At 45.9% G+C, this 20,958-nt stretch overlaps 2 protein-coding genes and 1 long non-coding RNA gene across 9 annotated transcripts in view; 2 read left to right on the top strand and 1 right to left on the bottom strand.

The window, feature by feature from the left end:
* The window catches only part of sesn1 (sestrin 1), a 24,106-nt gene extending 10,457 nt beyond the window's left edge, over window positions 1-13,649 (top strand). Inside the window, exons 1-9 of one of the 2 annotated variants that reach the window (XM_085937259.1) lie at window positions 8,473-8,793; window positions 9,588-9,653; window positions 9,734-9,934; window positions 10,013-10,195; window positions 10,278-10,505; window positions 10,579-10,836; window positions 10,908-11,098; window positions 11,173-11,317; window positions 11,403-13,649. In XM_085937259.1, the coding sequence (XP_085793385.1) occupies window positions 8,692-8,793; window positions 9,588-9,653; window positions 9,734-9,934; window positions 10,013-10,195; window positions 10,278-10,505; window positions 10,579-10,836; window positions 10,908-11,098; window positions 11,173-11,317; window positions 11,403-11,489 (1,461 nt within the window). In that variant the 5' untranslated portion in view covers window positions 8,473-8,691 and the 3' untranslated portion in view covers window positions 11,490-13,649. Of the gene's footprint in view, window positions 1-8,472; window positions 8,794-9,587; window positions 9,654-9,733; window positions 9,935-10,012; window positions 10,196-10,277; window positions 10,506-10,578; window positions 10,837-10,907; window positions 11,099-11,172; window positions 11,318-11,402 lie in introns of those variants that run through there. The other variant, XM_085937257.1, reaches the window with a different exon arrangement.
* Window positions 13,289-20,958, bottom strand: armc2 (armadillo repeat containing 2). 5 transcript variants are annotated; one of them, XM_085937251.1, is made up of 17 exons: window positions 20,210-20,958; window positions 20,056-20,128; window positions 19,624-19,786; window positions 19,413-19,533; window positions 18,162-18,217; window positions 17,962-18,060; window positions 17,350-17,537; window positions 17,172-17,274; window positions 16,884-17,098; window positions 16,651-16,796; window positions 16,487-16,586; window positions 15,476-15,767; window positions 15,287-15,409; window positions 15,098-15,211; window positions 14,803-14,947; window positions 14,095-14,252; window positions 13,289-13,995 (listed from the first exon to the last, which is right to left on the bottom strand). In XM_085937251.1, exons 1-17 carry the CDS (start codon window positions 20,458-20,460, stop codon window positions 13,877-13,879), a joined length of 2,466 nt encoding a protein of 821 aa, XP_085793377.1. In that variant the 5' UTR covers window positions 20,461-20,958; the 3' UTR covers window positions 13,289-13,876. The 5 variants fall into 5 exon arrangements, with proteins under 5 accessions (XP_085793377.1, XP_085793381.1, XP_085793378.1 ...); XM_085937255.1 differs by having other exon boundaries at window positions 14,815-14,947; XM_085937252.1 differs by having other exon boundaries at window positions 19,624-19,783.
* Window positions 14,585-20,958, top strand: part of LOC147042395 (uncharacterized) — a 44,912-nt gene continuing 38,538 nt past the window's right edge. For both annotated transcript variants that reach the window (XR_015068859.1, XR_015068858.1), the window contains exons 1-4: window positions 14,585-14,955; window positions 15,480-15,780; window positions 16,986-17,126; window positions 17,971-18,132. This is a non-coding gene — a long non-coding RNA (uncharacterized LOC147042395). The remainder of the gene's footprint in view (window positions 14,956-15,479; window positions 15,781-16,985; window positions 17,127-17,970; window positions 18,133-20,958) is intronic.

The following is a 20,958-nucleotide window of genomic DNA, read 5'->3' as shown; positions in this document are numbered from 1 at the left end:
CTTCCACTTCGGTGAAATCTTTTCTTTGTCCGTTTTCCAAACGCTGGTGACAAACCATTCCGGCCAAAGTGCAGCGGACGAAGATGAAGACGTTGTTACTTAGCGCTTGAGGGGAAAAAGTACACTTTTGTTCCCCTCCCCCCCCCCTCGCTATCTATGCTCCTTTCCTGCAGCTGACTTTTGTCAGCGCTACCTACCAAGAGGTCGCTCGATAGCAACGCTTCTTCTAACCTTGATGAGATATCAATATCGTCTTGGGGTGAGAGAAAAGTCCGACATGTTGTTTACGTCGTTTCCGTAGCAGGGGGGGGGGCGAGTGACCGCAATCAGGGTTCATATCTCAAACCTCAAACTGTGAGTCAGACATGCTAACCACAATGGCAACATCAAACTCGAGGCTCGGGGGCCAGATGCGGCCCGCCACTTCATTTTATGTGGCCCGTGAGGAAATTGTTTTCCGGCTCGTATATAATATTAAGCGTTCGTACATTTATTTGAGTTGAGTCTACGACGGGGCCCCGTGATAAAAATGACTTTTCTGTCAAATAACATGAAACGTACATACTTAACACTTCTCCATTGGGCTTCATAAACAAGAGCTAGTCGCTGTGGAGGCCGCCATGTAGAATAAAGGGGGTGGGGGGGCTTTATATCTACTCTGTCAGTATGGAAATTCCTTTGCCCCCCCCCCCGACCCTGCTGACTGCAGTTTGAGTCGTAGCATCTGTTGCTTTGAGGGGGCCTGTTATTTATCGAGCTGCTCATAGGGAGAAAAACATGGACAACGATATAGGTTACCCCCCCCCCCTCCCTCCCTCCATCTTAAGTTGTTCAGAGCCGTGTTTGTGCAAAGCGACTGTCTGCTCAAAGTGGGAGGGGCCTGGAGACTTTCTATAGAGTACAGCAGGTTGTGTGTGTGTGTGTTGTAAGATTTTGGCACTTGATACTGTTTTTCATGTCTGCTGAAATAGTTGAGCGCAGAGAGGCGGGGCGGGGCGGAGCCTCCAGCTTTTTAGGAATCCAGCCGCACGTTCTTAGAAATTCACGGGCGGAAAGGGAAAAAATGGGCTTTGTACGTTTGCCGTGGGATTTCGTAGTCATACGTGCGCAGGCTAATTGTCGTACACTTTCTCGTATTGTCGTCACGCTTACGCAACAGTCAGTTAATGCTATTTGTTAGCGTTTTAAAGCGTCCCGCACACGTGCGCGGAATTTAAGCGGCCTCGTACGTCGAGCTTTGTCAATCCCCCTCGAGAAAATTTACGACGGCTTCGCTCGGAGGCGGAAAGGAAAACAAATCGACGGCCAGCTGAAAGGGTGGAAGTATGGATTGAGAGAAATAGATGTCAACAAATTGATAGAAGAGGCCGCCGGGGTGAACATTGAGCGGAGAGCCAAAACGTAAAGAAGGAATCGATGTGAATGAGGCACACCTCTGCTGATGTAACCCTGGTGCACAGTGGGGCCCATTCATGCAAAGCTGTTTTCTGCACTTTTTTTTTTTTTTTTGCATAACAGCTCATTTCTTTATCCCCCTCTCTCCTGCAGCCAATTGCTTCTGTGATTTTATTTTATTTATTTATTTTTTAATCTGATCACATGATAGGTCCAAGTATCTACTCGGGCTTGGTAAAGAGCACGAGGAGAGCATGCAATATCCACACAGGAAATCCCGATCTAAGTTTTGGAGCCCGGACAGCAAACTTCTTTAAGATTTATTGAATTTCCTATCAGCAGGCTTCTCCTCTGGCTGTCCAATGTTCTTTCTTCAAAACATTCACACTGAGAGAGGCATCAGCCGGTCAACAGGATATGAAAGTGACCTTTCCTCCATTTTTTTTTTTTTTCTTCAACCCGAAAGCTGCCTGCGCCGTGTTTACCCGACTCGGCTTCGTTTGGCACGGTGGCCTTTTGGTTTTGGAGCCTCCGCTGTCCGCGTTCCATTCGTCCGCTCGTTGGTTTTATGGGTTATGGCTGAATCACTCGCACGTGTTTTGGAAGAAGGATTCCTCCGAGGAGATGTGGAGACAACTCCCCTCCCTTCCAGCTGATGTGGGAAGGGGAAGATGACCATCTGCTTGCCCCACTTGCCCAGTGACTGGACAACAGCCTTCCTTTATGGCACACTTCCATCACCCATTGTCTGGCTGCATGTGCGTGTTTGAGGTCTTCATTGTTCCATTTTTTTTTTTTTTTTTCAAAGCGCATGAAGAATTGTGCACTTGCTTTTCTTCCTGCCCTCTCTGTTTATGCGTGTCGGCAAAGTCCATCCAGTAGAAGCCAGTATTGTCCCAAGTCTTCCTGTGGGAATCTCGCACGGGATCGGCGTGTTAATCAAGCCAAAGGCCAAAGACCTGCTTTTTTTTTTTTTTTTTTGTTAAAGCCAATGTATTACAAATACAGGACTAGTATTTGACCCTTTTGGGCCACCGTAGTTCTTCTCTGCAAACGAATAACACATCCCACCATTGAATTTTTAATTTCATATCCGCTTTTGCGGGAATCTGATTGAGCAAAGCGGCATTATCGCCTTTCCCCATTAATCCCATAATGAGCTGACGCCTGCTCCAATACTTTTGTATTGCTTTTTGTGCGCACTTGTGTTTGTTCTCTCAGGTGCCCAAAAAGGTAATCTAGTGTACCGAGTCATTGATTTTTCCCGTTGAGCAGGAAGTGGCTGGTTATTGATTCTGTGGGCCGATGATGTCACCAGAGGCAGCGGCTGGCTGTTTACTTATCCATGATAAAGCGCCAGCCCTCCCCGTGCTCAAATAGTCTTCGCTCGCCTTTCATCACTCTTTTCTCATTACTCTTTCCACCCGCCCGTCTTGTCATCGGCCAGCCGTGCCCTCCGTAACCCCCCGGCGCCCGTTGGCTGTGACATAATCGGCGGCCGAGGGGATGCCGCCATTGTTATAGCGATAAATGTATCACGCTCAAAGTGTAAAAATATGATGAATTGATTGATTATCAGAAATATTTGAAGTCACTTTTTTGGACTATAATAAAACAAAGTCATTTAAATTTATGGAAGAGCAAAATAGGTAAGTAAAAAAAAAAAAGAAATAAATCAAATAAAATTACAAATTTAAATAGTACTAATTAAAATGACAGTACTTGTTTTTTTTTTTTTTTTTTTTTTAACAATCTTAACGCTTCCTCATTTCAAAACAAATGTGCACACTTACTTCCGAAGGATAATGACTCAATGGCGATTTTGCTGAGATTGCAGAAATCCTTGATCAAATCCTCTCATCGTCATTTTATCCGGCTATGACAACAAGCGCCGACGGACTTCCTCATCGTGTCAAGACGCATGAGTCACGCGAGGTTGTCGTTCGTTTTAAAATTGACACGCAACGGCTGTAAAGTGTGCTTTGACGCCATTGGAAAAACTCAATACGTTATTATTACCGTACTCTCAATTTTTGCCTCTTTGTTTGAAATCCTACTAAATAATGTAAAGGTGAAAGGATGACCTCATCACCTCCGTGACCATCTTTAAGAACATGAGACGCAAAAAAAAAAAAGGCTCAGCTGTCGCTTTGTCCTTTTCTTGGTCCTGCTGGTTTGTAACAGATTAACCACAGTGCAAATATGTCTGACACTACCTGTGGCATTAACAGAGGACACACACACACACACACACACACACACACACACACACACACACACACACACACATACTGCTGCCCGGGTTATGAGGTCCACTGAGAGTTTTTAAAGGTCAAGACTCCGTTTATAAATAAACTCTACTACACTGACTCTACCCAATACAACGGATCGTATTTGTCAAATTTTCAACCGGGCTCCGTCGTATTTTGAAATGTTTTTGTTTTTTTATTTTAATACACGTGAGCCATGTGAGTGACTGGCATCATTTCGGATCCTCGCGGATGTCGCGACTCAGCGTTTTCTACATTTATCCACACTCATGTGATTTCAAGTCATGAGCTGGTGTTTTTTTTTTTTTTTTGAGGAAGTCCTCAGACGCTGTCGTCTGCATTGTTGTGTTTGCACACATCCAGACCGCTCCTCAGCTTGTCACCAAAGAGGAACGCGAGGACCACTCAATGTCTCATCGTCTCCTGATATTTATGAACTAGCGTGCTACGTCGAAGCTAGCACGCTAGCCCTCAACCCTCGACTCTGTCGAGAAGACTCCGACTCGACCCCAGGCGTCGCTAAATGAACCCGACGCTACCAGCACGGAGCCAGTATCCCGTATTTTTCGGAATCACCCGTAACAATCATCAGTAACATCCTGAGCGGGAGCCTCTATTGCCTACAAACAATCGACATCGGGGTCATGACAACAAACTGCTTCATTCAGGAAAGGTGACGGGCTTTGAGAAGATCACAAATGGGATTGATGGCTCATCCGCAATCAGGCGAAGAGGACAGAGGTTGAGGTGATCGAGTCCCCCCCCTCCCCCTAATGGCATTTCATAAACGATTAAACATTAACGGGCCGGCGAGCTCTTGACGTCACTCTCCATTGAGGTCCCGTCCCAACGTTTGTCCCGCTCTTTATTTAGCACTGGAGCTCATTAGCTTTTAATGAAGGAATTAGATACTGAGAACAATGATTAGGACATATCACTTTTGCCTTTTCACCACCACCATTAAAAGTTTAGCAGGAGAGATCCCCCCCCCCTCCCCTCCCTTTCCTCAAATTTAATCAGACAGTTTGCTAATGAGATCATTCTGTCAAAACTTCTGATGAGATTTTCTAGTCCAACAGACTCAAAAGTCCGCCTGAAATCTAAAAAGCAAGTAGTTGCAATTAGAACTCGGACGCTTTTTTTACAGTATGAACAGCTCAAGGCAATCTAAAGGGGGGAAGAAGAAAAAAAAAAGTGGCGTGGTAAACATGACGGCCTCTAATCTTTCCTGACATGTTATATCAGACTTTATCAGTGTCTGTTGTGGTCTGCGGTCTAAGCCGATCGACTTCAGCATTCCAGGGACCTGGTTTGTTACATAAAAACTGTATATGATGAAAACACAGCCTGCTGGGATTCTTGTTTTTTTTTTTTTTTTTTTTGGATGGTGGAAGCAAGCTGTTGTTTATTGTACATGGAGAAGAACAGGAGGCCTGTAGCGGGAAGTAAGCTAAGTACATGGTGTGAGTACTTTTGCAACTTCTGCAGGCTGATCAACAACAGTGAGATGACTCATTTTTTTTTGATGAGTCAGCAGAAAGAGAGAGAGCAAAAAAAACCAAAAAACAGCTGCTCATCTAAGGTCAGCTTTGTCGACGTAGTAAGAGATAAGTCCGGCAAACATTTTGTGTCACAGTTGCAAAAAAAAAAAAAACTTGGCTAAAATTAGCAATGAGTGCTTGATTCATTCTATCGAATTTGTCCCCCCCCCCCCCCTTTCTTGCAGCTTGTTGTATTGTGACAGCTGCCCACCCTTTGTTAGAATAACATCCCCCGGGAACTCACTTTTCCTCACGTGCGCACCGAGTCGGCTAGCCAACGCCTTTTTTTCCACCCTCGATTGTATTGCCCGTGTTATTGAGGAAATTGATGAATTGTTCATTCATTAGTCAAGTTGAACCCTCAAACGAAGCTTCACTAGTGCTTCAAAAAGTATCGCAATGACTAATATGCCGGAGGTTACTCCAGTTCATCTGGAAAAATGCATGCCGCTTAAGGGTTAAAACCTCCATGTGGGTTGGAAGAGCTAGCTTTAGTGTCGCCAGGAGATTATGCACTTTTCAGAAATTTACATGCACTTGCGGACCTCACCAAAAAAATGTTTATGGCGACTGTCCAAGTGCTTGCACAGAAAAACAAGTGCAAAAAGAAAAAAGTGAACCGAGCCGTGTGAACTTTCTTGTATTCATTAGACAAATCCGACGATGACTTTCTATGAAACACAAACCCGATTAGGCTGAGCAGGGAACGTCATACCTCCGTGGAACTTTTTAGAGAAACAAACGCCGTTAAAGTGAGAGAGTGAGCGAGAGAGCGAGGAGAAGATTGGCTCCTACTCGTTGTTGTCCTGTCCTGCCATTGGTAGATGCCTGTTGCTAGGCTTGTGTCGGGTTTCGAGAGTTTTTTTTTTTTTTTTTTTTGCTTCCTCCGCTCTCTGTCCGCCCATAGGTCAGGTTTGAACTGGTCTGGTGGACTTCTGCCACTTGTTGAACATCCCAGCGAAAGGAAAAAAAAAAAAATACATGCATGATTTCTCACTGCTGGAGAAAATAAAATGCGAGACACGTGCAGAGTTTGGCACCGGCGTGGTCTTTTGTTTTTCTCATTATCGGGCGAGTCATCCTCCCTGTTGGTTCAAGGCGTTTGCTAACCGTCGTGTTACGATTGCAAATATGTCTGCCGACAATAAAAAGTCACTTTTCGCACCTCGTTAGAGTGACGCTATGCAGCAAAAATGTGCACGTTCAAACTTTGTAGCACAACTTTAACGCATATTCAGAAGTTGATGCCAAAGAGTAAGCATGCTTTATTTATTTATTTTTATTTTTCTGTGCTATATTTGAATTGCATAATGACGTAGCTGGTGACAAATGACATTTTCCAGTTCATCCTCTGCATCAACAAGCTGCATCCTGTCATTTGCGTGCGCCGGCCCTCGTGCTATGCCTCGTACATCATTTTTACTGGCCACTTAGCTATTTCATTGTGCATTGTTGACCGAGGCACGAATGCCACGGCCTTAAAATGTCACTCGCACGTGCATGTGACGCTCAAAAGTCAACATTTCAATCTACACTGTGTAACAATTGCCTTCAAAAGCATGACAGTGCAGAGGTATGCTAGCAAGCTAATCGTTTGGCTGTTGCCTTTGGTGGCTTATCCCGCCCTGTGACAACGAGGCACTCTAAAACAGACTATGATATGTTCATCTCGACCTCAGCGGGAAGAAACAGAGGAGGCCGAAAAGCACTGAAACAACAGTCTCACCCCCGCGGGATCATCAGTGCGTGCACAGTGACAATAACAGGACCCCCCCACCCCTTCCCCACTTCTAGCCTATAAGCGCTTTTATGTGAAAAGGGGGTCCGACGTGTCGTAACGCTGACCGGCCTCGCTTCTGCAGCTTTTGCTGAGCCGCGGGAGTGCTGACTCCAGCCCCTGGGAACATGTTTACCTCTCTACCCCGCACCCCACCCTGCCGGCGGCAACAGGAGGGGGGGTCCCGAGGTGGGAGAAGGGTGGGCGAGGGAAGCTGGCTGGACCCACACAATGAACCTGCTGAATACTGCGCGATGTAGCCGGGGCCGTGCAGTTGGCTGCCAAACTGGCTGGACAGGCTCTTGATCAAAGTCCACAGAAAAGGGGGGGCGGGGGGGGGGGTTGGGCTCAGTCACTATACCAAATTCAGCTTGCTAGTAGTTTTTCTTGCAAAGATGAGCCAAACAGATGGTCAATTGGATAGTTAGTACAATTACCACTACTAAACATATGGGAAGCAAGAAGTGACCGTAATGTGGCACGCAAGTGAACGTGTTATTGTCAGGCTGGGATAAACAAAGCCATAAGAGCTGTCCTCCTTATCTTTAACCCCCCCCTCCCTTCTTTTTTTTTTTCCTCTCCTGTCCTTTGCCTCTGAAGGGAGTCCTTCAGACGCCTTGATTAGTGGAGGGATCACATTATTATCTGTGGTCTGAGAGCCTGCACCGATAAAAGCCCTCCCCCCCCCCGTTTCAAGGGCCCGCAAGACCTCGTCATCCTTTCAGATGAGATTATGATCTTAATTCAACCCAAGCGCATGCATGTGAAGGGTTCACAGACTGACCAGTTTCTTTTGAAAGTAAGCACATGACATTAGCAAAAACATTTGGGTTTTTAAATCCAGCCAAGAATCATGAAAAAGAAATGACAGAAATAGCTCAGTGAATAGGTGTAATATCACCATTCACTACTAGATGGCGGACTTTTTCTCTGTTCTACAATATGCTTCAAACTAATCATGTGCATTTGGAACGGCATGATGATTTTTAAAATGAGTTGTTGCACTTTGATGGTTTTTCTGTTCTGCAGTTTTGTGCCATCCTTGAATGCCATTTTTTTTTCATGCACGAGACCCCTCTGCACTAGGAGGAAAGAAATCTAATCACAGTAGCCTATGTAGTTATTTTTTTTTATGTTAAAAATCTTCTGAACCTTCTTGAAGTCTGCATGTTTTGATTGCTTTTGAAAACAGAAAGAACAAATGATCAACTGATTGGTTTACCTTGATTTAGATGTGCATTGTATCACTTTTAATGAATAGCCACGGTATTTTAGCATACAGAAAGGATTGATCATTTAATCACAAGCGAACAAAAGAAGCAGAGAAAGATGTGGCGATGTTTTCTTAAAGCAAAAAAAGGGGGATTGGCTTTTCCGCTCACGTTTTGCCCCCCTCCTTCCTCTTTCCTCACGCTTAGCTCCGCCTCCTCGCCTCTCGATCGTTGCTATTGGTCGGCTGTACGTGTTTACGCTTCGCGATTGGCTCACCCAGTCGTCGCTCAAGCGCTCTAGGCTTATTTACCGAAAGTATGAGCGTGGGGCGGGGGCAAGTAAATGGAGCAGCCGGAGTGACTTGGCTGCTTGTCGGGCTCGCAACAGCTGACGAGAGCGGAGCACAGCAGCCTCCCGGGGAACAAAGAACGGGGAGGACGGTTTGCGGAGCTTTCCAACCCGATCCAAAAGCTGCCAAGTGCGGGGAGGACGAGAGATGAGGCACGCCGTGTCACCATCGGAGAACGTGGAGAATTGTTCTTTCGCCGTGACACACTTGTTTAAGATATGTGCCCATTGTGAACGGCTCGGGAAAAAGGTAAAAAATATATATAGATTGAAATTAATCGATATTAGTGCAGCTTCGAGCAAACATTCGAGTATTTGGTTTTGTGATAAATGAATGTCAATTGATATTTGCTTTTGGACGATTTTTTTTTTTTTTCCTTCGACTGAATGAGCTGCAGTGCAGTCTTTTGTCCGGACTTGTTTTTCTGTCAAGTTTAGGGGGGCGGGGGGGGGGGAATGTTTTTCAAGACACCCCCCCAACCCACATTTTTGTCACTTTAGTTTTTTGAAATGGATGATCTCAAATGATTTCGTTTTACTAATTAAGTCATTTGTTACTCAACTCATTCATCACAACCTATTGATGGACATGTCCAGAAAAAAAACACTTTCTTTTCTTTTTAGGTTAATTCACATCCCTTTTAGACAATCAAATTAAACCGGCCCATAAAAAACTCCATTATTGCATCACCGCTTTAATTCCCCTTAAAATGTCACTTAACGATGTTCATTATATTGCCATAAAACGCGTCATGTTTACCGACACTGTCCTCAAAAACTAATATTATATCACCCAAGCCATAATTATCCATAAAAAATGTCACATTTAACAACTATGCAATGTGTCACGCTTGCTGATTCTCTCCTCAAAACGGACTTTTCACCATGAAGGCCTTTAATTATGTCCAAAAAGGATATTTGCTTAGAAGGTCTTACAAAGACTGTTGTCACTATTAAATGTTTCATATTCAGATATTGTGCTGTCCATACTTGTGGAAATGTTGCATTTCTAAAAGACGATTTCCCCTTTTTTTTGTCTTGAAGGACCTGGGAGTGCGAATCCCAAGACCCCTGGGGAACGGGCCGAGTAGATTTATCCCTGAGAAAGAGGTACGGGAAATCCCTTTAAATGCTGCCAGTAATATCCCGAAAAAAAAAAAGCAAACCTAAGATGATTTTTCCATTTTAAGATTCTTCAAGTCAGTAAAGTGGACACCAGGACACAGTCGATATTTGAGGATGCGTTCGCAGCCCTCGGTCGCCTGGACAACATCTCGCTGGTGATGGGCTTCCACCCGCAGTACCTGGAGAGCTTCCTGCGCACGCAGCACTACCTGCTGCAGATGGACGGGCCGCTGTCGCTGCACTACCGCCACTACATCGGCATCATGGTAGCGACCCCCCGAAATGGACGTTTTTTGTTTTTTTTTTTGGGCCTCGTATCTCACCGTTGTGATCCCCGCGTCCAGGCGGCGGCTCGCCATCAGTGCTCCTATCTGGTCAACCTGCACGTCAACGACTTCCTCCAGGTAGGCGGCGACCCCAAGTGGCTCAACGGTCTGAACGGCGCCCCGCGAAAACTTCAGCAGCTGGGCGAACTCAACAAAATCTTAGCCCATCGGCCGTGGCTGCTCACCAAGGAGCACATCGAGGTGAGAAACTCGAGGTGTTAAGAGCGTTGCGCAACAGCTGAGGTAGAGTCAACTGACCTGCTCCGCTTTTTTTTTTTCATAGGGTCTCCTGAAGGCCGAGGAACACAGCTGGTCGCTGGCCGAGCTCATCCACGCCGTGGTCCTCCTCACGCACTATCACTCGCTGGCTTCCTTCACTTTCGGCTGCGGGATCATGCCCGAGATCCACTGCGACGGCGGCCACACCTTCCGCCCGCCCTCGCTCGGCCACTACTGCGTGTGCGACATCGCCAACGGCAACAACCATCACGACAGTCCGTTCGGCAGCCAGGTTTGTTGTCATATTTGCTTCTGTAAACGTCCATCAAATCTTATCACAAACCCTCTTCCTTAAATTCCTCCAGGAGGTTTGCGGCGGCGAGGTGGAGGTGTTGATGGAGCGCATGAAACATCTCCAAGAATGCCGCGATGACGAAGAGGCCAGCCAGGAGGAGATGGCCACGCGTTTCGAGCGGGAGAAGACGGAGAGCATGCTGGTGGTGACGGCCGAAGACGAGGAATGGGTGCCCTCCCGGGACATCTCGCGACACTTTGAAGACCCCAGCTACGGTTACAAGGACTTCTCCAGGAGGGGCGAGCACGTGCCCACTTTCAGAGTGCAGGTACACTGGCAACACTTCAAATAATGAGCGAGCCCGTTTTAATGTAGTATTTTATATTTTTTTTGGGGCAGGATTACAGTTGGGAGGACCACGGCTACTCTCTGGTGAACCGTCTCTATCCAGACGTGGGTCAGATGCTGGACGAGAAGTTCCAGATGGCGTGCAACTTGACGTACAACACCATGGCCACACACAAGGATGTGGACACCAGCATGCTGCGCAGGGCCATCTGGAACTACATACACTGCATGTTCGGCATCAGGTTAGGCCGCTAACATCTTGAAGAAAGGCCCAAAAAAAAAAACAGAAGACTCACCAAAGCATCGTATGTGTCAGGTATGATGATTATGACTACGGCGAGATCAACCAGCTGCTGGACCGCAGCTTTAAGATCTACATCAAAACTATGGTGTGCAATCCCGAGAAGACTACCAAACGAATGTACGAGAGCTTCTGGAGGCAGTTCCAGCACTCTGAGAAGGTCGGTCCTCTTTTTCTCATGCAGCGAAATGTTTTTTATTTTTTTTTTGGAATGTCACTAAAGGTTTCTTTCTTCTCACCTGCAGGTCCACGTTAATCTGCTTCTTATGGAAGCGCGAATGCAAGCTGAACTTTTATACGCTCTGAGAGCCATCACTCGCTACATGACATGAAGTGCTTCTTCTTTTTTTTGTTATATTCAGTTTTTTTTTTTTTATCACGTGTCATTGTTGGGACATTTCAAGAGAACATTTCCGGGGGGGCTGAGTGGAAGATCAGAACAAAGAAGCAAGTTTTCTTTTTTTTTCTTTCTTTTTTTTTTTTTTTAGCCTGCAGTGCCAAAAATGACCACAAGTAGGCAGCATTGGGCTTAAAAAAAAGCAGTTTGTTCAGGATTTTCTTCAGTATTCTAGCAACACCCCCTTGATTCAATTTCAATTCATTTTCGTGATCACTGTTCCCCCCCCCCCCGTTTTAATTTCAATCATATTTTTGGGTGCCTGAACTCCCCAGCGTTTGCGTATCAATAACGACGATAATGATGCTGCTGCTGTTCCCAGTGTTATATTCAGCAGGGACAAGGGGGTCTTATTTACTCCCCCCCCCCCCCATCCCCACCCAAAAAATAGAAAAAAAAAGTTCTCCATCCACTGCAATATCCCCAAATGTCCGTGTAAGCTAATTCAAGGAGTGTGTTTGCAAACTCATAGAACACTGAGCCCTATTTGAGTTTGTGTGCGTGTGCGTGCGTGGCTGTTTAAAAAAAAGAAAAAAAAATAGTTTTTTAAAATTTCACGTGTCAAAAAAAAAGGCGAGGCACTACGAAGGCGACTTCTTGCTTCTGCTGTAGCTCTGTTATTTTGATGTACCTTGTTTAACATGTCAGCGATGACATCATCATTTTTTTTTTGTTATAGCTGTTTAGACTGAAAGAATGAGCGTCTCGAGGGGGGCTTCATCGGGGGCTCTGTTATGGGCTTGGTCTGGGAGGAATAGCTAACACACATAGACACTCACACATATATACACACACACACACACACAGACACACACACACTGACACACACACTGCTAAGCTGTCTTCCGCATTATCCCGGCTGCCTGGTCGCCCCTATTTGGAAGGCTGTGAATTTTACCAGTATAATAAATACCTCTTCTCTTATCTCCATAAAATGTTTTCTCTCTGTGCAAAAAAAAAAAAAAAAGGCATGGACAGTGGTACCCTTTCTTCATTTGTTACAATTGCTACTTAAATTGCAAGTTAGCTCTCAGAAGTTAATGTACCACAGTATCACCAAATCATTTTGGTGGACATGAGTGTTTTTTTTTTTTTTTTTTTGGCAGAGAGCAACTTTTGAAAAGATGCTCTTTCGTGAGCTTCCCCTCCCTGGGCGGCCACGTTTGTCCCCGTTTGCTAAGGGGATGACACGGGCCCGCCATCAGACTGATTTGCGCTCGCAAACGGTTGTAGCTGTGCTTATTCAAGCCTACTTAGTGCAAAAAAAAAAAATATATATATCAAATAAAAACAGCTTTTGTTTTCATGAAACAGTTATGTTGAGTAAGAAGCAGTCAAGTACCGCATTCTAATTGTGAGTGCAGATTAAAGATAGTGATGGCTGGGAGGTTTTTCGACAAAAAGAATGGTACCATTGGAAGTGAGTCGGAAGAAAAATGAAAGAATTATTATTTTTTTTCCAAAAACTTCTGACTGACGTCAGTTACTGACTTTTTCTTTTTTTTTTTTTTTTTTAAATTAAAAATCTATTAAAAATCATGGATAAAAAAACAAAAACAAAACTATGATATTGAATTGTTGTGTATCATTTGTAGCGTTCTTATTCTAAAATTATTTGGTTATCTTGAGTCTATGCAGGACAGCACGCTAACACCCATTAGCAACAGCCCAGTATATCTTTTGAACCAGAGGAGCTCATCTGCTTGCCTCTTTGTTACAACTCGCTGGGAAATTTAAAAAAAAATAAATAAATGGTCTAATCTACTAAATTCAATTTGAAGGCCTCCCCTATTGAACATTATGACATCATCACCAGCACAACCATCCCTCCCCAAAATGCCTTCACTTCTAATTAAAAAAAAAAAAAAAATCAGCCAGCTAATACTTTATATTCCGAGTAAGGTTTTAATGAGGTTGTTGGTTTCTTTAATCCTGATCCATGAAGTGCTGTTCCTGCTTTGTGTTGATGTAACAACCATGTGACTTTGAAAATGCTGTACTTTTTTTGGCGACTTGTAAGCACTGCCTGGCCCCCGTGTCTGTGTAATATGAATACTGATGATGATAATAATAAAGACTTTGAGAGGCGACAACATTTCTTGCTTTGTCTGTGCTTTATATTGGTTGAACACATTTCATAAAATGTTTGCGACCGAGGCGACTCATCAAACAAAATGATATAATTGTGCAAAAAGTGTTGTAAAGATATGTGAGGCTGGACTTTAAAGTGCTTTAAAACAGTCACGTGATGGTGGGATTCAAAAAGTCAATAGCACAATAAAAACTTTCACAATTGTTGTGTATGGAATATAAATATATATATTATTTACATTTCATTGACCAGGTATGATAGAGTTTCTGGCCAACGGGTTTGAACTCCATTTCCCACAATGCCCTGTGGTAGTCCTCATCTTCTGTCCACTTGAAGATCTCGTTCTCATCTGAATGGAAGGGGAGATGAAAAAAAAAAAAAAAGAGTGAGGTTGTGCATCATAGGAGTCCAAGAAACTTTTCCCCATCTTTTCCAAGATGCAACCGACCCAAATAGGACGTGAGGATTTCCAACAACGACTCGCTCTCTTGTGCCTCCAGCAGCTTCTCAGGTCCGCCTCCACCGCTCATGTTCCACAAGGCCTGACAAAGCTGAGCTGACAGCTGCCAGTCACCTGCTCCCAGATCTCTCAGGCAGTCCGTCAACCTGGTACAAAAACACAAATTGTCAGATTTATTGCTTTAAAAAAAATGTTGCATATATTCTAAGATGAAGAATTTGACAAATTTGCAAGTGCATCATTAAATGTATTATGTGTATTATATTGAGCGCTATCTAGTGGTAAACTAATAGACTGCAATGACCTATATTCAAATCGCGTGCTTTATAAAACAGATAACAGACAACCACAATGTAATGTCATAAAATCACTAACTATTTCTAAATTTACCATAAACGCATAAAAAATATTTTGACACACGCTGTAGTATTAACTCTGCGATTTCCTATGTTTGTCCTCTTCGGCGATCCGTAGCAGACCAATGGCGGCGAAACAAGTTAGCATCCCCTACGCTACCCTCGTAATTTAAGATTATATAGTACATAGGGTTATATAAAACATGTACGTTGAGGTGATATAACTTTTTTGCATACTATTGAAATTGATAGTGCCTTTTTAAAGTTAAGAATTGTTGAGAATGTAAAACTTTGGGCACTGAAGTTGGCTCCGATTGGACCACACAAAATGGCGGGCTACTTAAATGCTAACTTGATTGCGGTCCCCTCGAGGGAGAGACTGGCTCTGTTTGGAGGGTCAAGTGCCAGGTTGGTGAGGACCCCGCAAGCCGAGAAGCACACGTCCGGGTTCTTGGAGTCCAACAGCGTGACCATAAACCTATGGACTGAGAAGGTGAGGTCAGCGGCCATGTTTACAGCTCAAATAAGACCAAAATGTGATTGTAACACTTGACGTGGCCATCTTGGACCTGAGTGACTTGGCCTTCTTGTACGTCAAGGTACCACTGTATTGATTAGTGTGGTGGATTATGAACCTTTGTTCTGCATGATAAAGTCCCGCACGTCTTTGGACTGGGACAAGTTCCCGTAGACACGCGTGGCCTCAAGCACGGCAGTCATGTTGGAGCTGAGCACCAACTTGAGCATCACTTGAATGACGACAAAGTGGCAAAGAATGATTCTTTTTGCATTTTGTCTTCATTCTTTTGAGTTGTTCTTCTTACGCTGGGCGATGGCCAGCTGGCTGCGTCTCAGCACGGCGCTTTCTTTGCGGTAGAAGGTCAAATTGTTGATGGCGGCTGCCACGTTGGCCGTCAGCTCCTCGCTCTCCGCCACCGACCTCAGCTCTGTGACACACACAGTAATTGTTTGAGAAGAACATCCTAATCTTGACACTACCTCTGTTTTCTCACCCAGTGTCTCCATCAGCAGCTGGACGCAGGTGGTGCTGCTGGCCAGCGCGGCGCCCACGACCTCATGGATGCACATGTTGGCCAGAACCCGGACCAGCTTCACCAGCACGTCCTCGGCCTCCCGCCGGCTGGCCGGAGGCGGCGACTCCTCCTCCTCCTCCCTCAGCTGGTAGTCATCGTACAGCCGCAGGAGGGTGTCCAGCGACTCCTCGCAGCGGAAGAGCCGTTGGCGGGCCTTGTCACTCTTGGCCGTCAGATTGCCTAGCGTGAAGAGCAGACGCACGACCAGGTCCTGTGGGAGCGAGGTAATGGAGTGTGATGTTTTGGAACATTCTTCTTAAAAACTCAAGTCGTACTTTCTGTTCTTTTTTTTTTTTTTTTCTCCTGTGACCCTTACGAGGACAAGTGAGAATAGAAATAGACGATAGTGAGAAAGTGAGTCAAGAAGCACTTTTTGTCGCCTTCCTTTCCTTGCGCTCAGGTGTCAGCAGGTGTCAAAGAGTTTTCTCACACCTCCCAAAGGAGGGGGCCGATAACGGCCCGCACTCCCGCTAGTGCCTCGGCGTCGCTTACATCACGAGCAGGTGCACTTGAACGCCGTCTCATGCTGTCGTGCAGCGACACAGGTATGAGGACAGGACGGACTGTCCTTTCAGGAGTGTGTGTTTGTGTGTGTGTGTGTGGGTGTAAACGTTAACACCCCATCAGTCACGTCTGAGCGCTTACACCAAAGCGGCGCTCGTTTGTTCTATTCTTATTCCTTAACTCCCTTCTGGATCATGTCTCGACTGGTCTCAACTGTAGCTCACCTTTGTCTGGGTTCGGTTTTCCACTCAAGTGTTATTTCGGCTGAGTCATCCTATCTGATCTGGGAATTATTACATGTCGACACACACATTACAAAGCGGCAAAAGGGCACAACACACACACACACACAGATGTAACGGCCTGCAAATGCGATGTGAACTCATGTGTTGACGCTGAACCTACAGAGGACACCCACTGACTCACCTGTTTTTGGTGGTGTTTGCTCAGGAGTTCTAAAAATAGTTGGTAGCACTCGGGGGTCTGCTCCAGAGCCACGCGGCACTCGGCATACGAGGAGAGTTTACTAAGGAGGCGGAGACTTAAACTTAGGCCCGGTTCATGAACCAGCGTCTTTTTTTAAAGCTTACCTGTAGATTCGAGAAACGTTGGTGCACACGTCTTGGTCCTCACGATAGCGTTGCAGAACCGAGCAGAGCTCCGACATTAAGGAGTGGGAGACAAAGAGGGGGCGGGCCTCGGCGTGGTCGGCCAGGTTTCGCAGGGTGGCGGTTAGCTGAAGACGTCAGTCGGCCAGAAGAGGAAAAGGTTAACAATAAGAATGTTAGCGATTTGATCACGAAGAAAATAATTCCGTGATCACCTGTACAAGGATGTGTCCGACAATGGTGAGATGGGCGTCATCCACCCCGCAGAGTTTCTGGATAAAATGGCCAGTCGCGCTCATGAAATTCTTTTCCAACAGGAGCTGGACCACGGCGACGTTTCCCGAGAGAAATTTGAGCGTGCCGGCGCCGTAAAACAGCGCTTCGCCGCACGTCGTCGCATCCTCACGAAGCAGCAGCTCGACCAGCGAGTCTAGACGGAAGAAAAGAGACCCTTCGAGGTACGGCTTTTGGAAATTTGCTGATCCTCCGTGAGGAAAGTTCACCTAGGATTGAGTTATTCTGGAATAGGACGTCGTTAGCTTCACTACGACTGATCTGGAAGACGAGCTTGCAGATGTTGAGTAGGTTGTTCCCGCTGACATGTAACTGGGAAGAAAAAACAAAACAAAACAAGAAGTCATTTCATTTATTGGAAGGGACACGTCGGCGGTTAAGACTCACAGCGAGACACAGCTCGGCGACGTGCATGTGAAGGCGCGGGGAGTTGACGTCGATAAGTTGGAAGAGCGTTCGTAGTATCGACGAGCGCCTCTTACAACGCTGAGGGCCCAGCATGCCCGCCGCTGCCAGGGCATCGTGGAGAGCGCCGCATAAATCACACAGATGTTCCGGTGAAGCCTCGTGGCCACCTGGAGGAATGTAAAAAAAAAAAAAGATTGTCACGCACTTTACAGACCCGAGTCCACGTACAGGCCTCATCAATGAACCATTAGCCGTAAAATAACATCCTCCCTTTGCGAGGAAACTTCCCAAGGCTAAGCGGCACGGCACAATGGCACGGCTCCAATCTGGATGCAGAGGAAAGCGAAAGGGTGGAGTCCGTTCCTTGTTTTTTCGCAATCAAATCATAAACGTTCCCGGCAGCCAAACCAGGGCTTGGCGCACCCTCAACACCTTGCATGCAATTTTTCTACGCAGGAACACCCAAGGCCAAAATAAATATTGAATATGGAACTTTGAAAATGAGTTTTTCCCCATGACTCAAACATAATAACTTCCTGGTCAAACCCAACGCATGTCATCCCATTGACTATTTTTTTGTGTTGTTCTTACCGCCCGCAGCCGCCGCTGCCTTTAGCTGCTGGAGAAGAGGCGCTATCGTATCCCAGTCTGCACCTGCGTTTGTGTTGTTCTTTCCATTCCCGCACAAATCTGATGCGAGAGAAAGAGAGAGAGAGAGAGGGCCCATTGGTGAAAATGGCGCAAGTCTGCTCGGTTCAAAAGGTCAGTGTCCTAAAATATAAATAAAAGACCTGTTCGTTGTCCTGCTCTGACCTCGTCGCTTCCGACGCTGGACTGCGATAGTCTGCTGCTTGCACCGGGGAAAACACACAAAATGTGTTAAGAGTCATTTAAATAATTTGAAATATATATTGAACTTGATGAGTCGATTTTAAATGCTGCCACTTGGTGTCGCTGTTGCACCACATGTGCAACACTAAAGTCTTCTCGAGGTTGTTGGCAGTTTCTCAGCCCTGACCTTGTGTTTGAAGAGAGTGTGAGTGCGTGCGTGCGTGTGTGTGTGTGTGCGCGTGCGCGTGTGTTATGTCGAAGCGGTCTCAGACCTCAATCTCCAACAGACAGGAAGTAAGACCTGAACTCTGTGGGCTGTCTGCTAGAGGCTGTTTGTTCTTTGTTATTCTATGGGCAGTTTTAGCAGGAAGTAACTTTGTGAACACTTTATTTTTTTTTTTTTGCACCCCATAGAAAGAATAATTCTTGCACGTCTGCGATAGAATTACAAGTCCCATCAGCCGGGCCTCTTTGCGCGATACGGACATTCTCAAGAGACATGACCTCATCCCCCGGTCTTGGGTCTGGCAACAGCGGGCTGCAGTAACAACGCATAGAGCTGCCAGGCTTGCCCAAATGGGCATCTAAATCGAATAAGCCAAGCCATTTGGAGCCATAAAATGACCTCTTATTGGATGCTTTCTGTCTGCGTCTATTAACGGACATTAGCGCTCCGCTCCGATAAGAAAACTTTCAAAACTTGATACGTGCGAGGAAGCAGATTCGCTCATTCCCGACCCCGGGCTGTATGATTGGATGGCGTCCAGTCCAGGGTGCCAGAAGTCAGCCGAGATAAGCTCCAGCTCACCCTCGACTCTAACGAGGGACAAGCTCGATTGAAAACGGATGCGTAGATTCAAATGATTTAAAGTTCCAAATCTTCTTTAGGGCGGCTCAATCGTCTGAGCGGTCGGCGAGAAGGTTTCAATCTTGAATCGAGTCGGGCCGATTTCGGTAAGCTCGCCGCATCGTTTTTGCGCTGCAGGCGATGTTCTGAGCTTTCATATAAAAATGTGTTTTATTGTTACGACTCCCACCTGGCTCGCAATCGATACGGGGACGGATCCGAACGAGAGAGTTACGTCCCCTAGGCCCTGACACAACTGATGAGATTTGTGGCGGAAATTTCTAGGCCTCTAGTAATAGCTGCCAGTAAATCTTGTGTTCATTATGGGATGTCACATTGATGGAAGCGGAGAAAGCGAGAATACCTTTCGCTCTGACTTCTACGGGGCGAAGTTAAGCGAGGCACGCCAAAGACCTCTTTATGGTCTCCGGAGACAAAAGCCTGGTCCGGCGGCAGCTTTCTCGCCGGGTTTTGATGTAATCGTTCTTGCGAGGAGGCAAACACAGAGGAAAAAGCCGTCCGTCATGAGCAAAGTAGAGCAGAGAATGTAAATTGAGGTCAAAGTTGTTCCTCACCATCTGCGTGCGCCGCTAAAGGAGGTAACGCGGAGAGAGACGGCGCCCTGAGGAGACGCCCCCGTGTTCGAGCTGGCGTCCTCTTTGGGTCCAGTGGGTCAGCGGGAGGTTTGGGAGATGATTTGGAAAAGTCGTCATTGGCGGGAGTTGCAATCCTTGTCTTCTGACATGGAAACGACACGCAGTCATGGTCATGTCAGGATTTATTTGGATTCAAGATTTTGCCTGATACGTTTCAGGCTGTTAGTTCTAGTTCATGGTTTTCAATTTAGAAGCTAGCTCAAAGTCTAAAAGCTAGAACAGAACCCGATTGATTTTTATTTATTTTTTTGGATCGTATCAAATGGCCGGTGCTTGAGGCAGCGGTAGATGGTCATGACACTTCTCCCGTACCTGTTGCATTATTCATTGATGAGGTCAGCGGTTACTCACATGCTCCAGCGGAGATAGGCGAGTCCCCGAACTTGGCCGGGAGTCTCCGACATCAAAATGATGTGCGTGAAGACTGTTGAGTTTTCAAAAAAAAAAAAAAAAATGGTGTAAACAAGCCTCATAAGCTAGATTTGAAGACAGAAATAAGACATACCTGAAAGATGAAGAAGGTCTGCTGCTGTGGTCTGCACGAACGGAACTTCTCGCAAACAACTGCCTGTGTGCATCTCTCGGGGTGTAAGGTCTCTGGGTGGACTGAGCTCGGAGAATCCTTCTGGCTTCACCCACTATCTCTGCACTGGTCTTCAATAAGGGGTGCCTCCTCGGCAGTAAAGGCCCACACAGCTCGTACTTCCGCTCCGTGGAGCCCATTTGGCCGCCCTGCCCTCGGCTCAGCTTATGCATGAACTCCGTTTTGTCTTCATGATGAAAGTTTCCGATGATATTGACGTGCCTAGCATGCTTTGCCGAAGGGAGAATAGCTTGTTTTATGGTGGAATGCTCGGACGACACCGAGCGAATGAGTAGTCCCGCGGTGCTGCGTCTCCATGGCGACCATATGTTGCTGTGGTAGCGAGCACAACAAACCAGGGGGAGAGACGGCCCACTGTGTGGTTTTATGACAGAAGATATAAATGCAATGGAAGAAGAACATTCAATACTTACTGTACATGTCGGGGGAAATTGCAGGATGTATTTGACTACTGCTTTGAAAAGAAATCGTTGAGCACGAACCAAATTAACTGCATGACTGCAAAAAATATGACGTTTTTTTTTTTTAAAAGTTCCGTTGAATAAGTTATATTTCTATATGCACGCGATGTATTCTTAGACAATTTTGATGAGAATCCAATGGCTGTTGGAAATATGCCGTGAACGGCACTCTGCTTCAATTACCGTGCC

This window comes from Syngnathus leptorhynchus, chromosome 18 (genome assembly GCF_054491065.1).
Source record: "Syngnathus leptorhynchus isolate UIUO chromosome 18, UIUO_Slep, whole genome shotgun sequence".
In the NCBI taxonomy this organism is placed as follows: domain Eukaryota; kingdom Metazoa; phylum Chordata; class Actinopteri; order Syngnathiformes; family Syngnathidae; genus Syngnathus; species Syngnathus leptorhynchus.
This window is presented reverse-complemented; position numbering and strand designations above follow the sequence as displayed.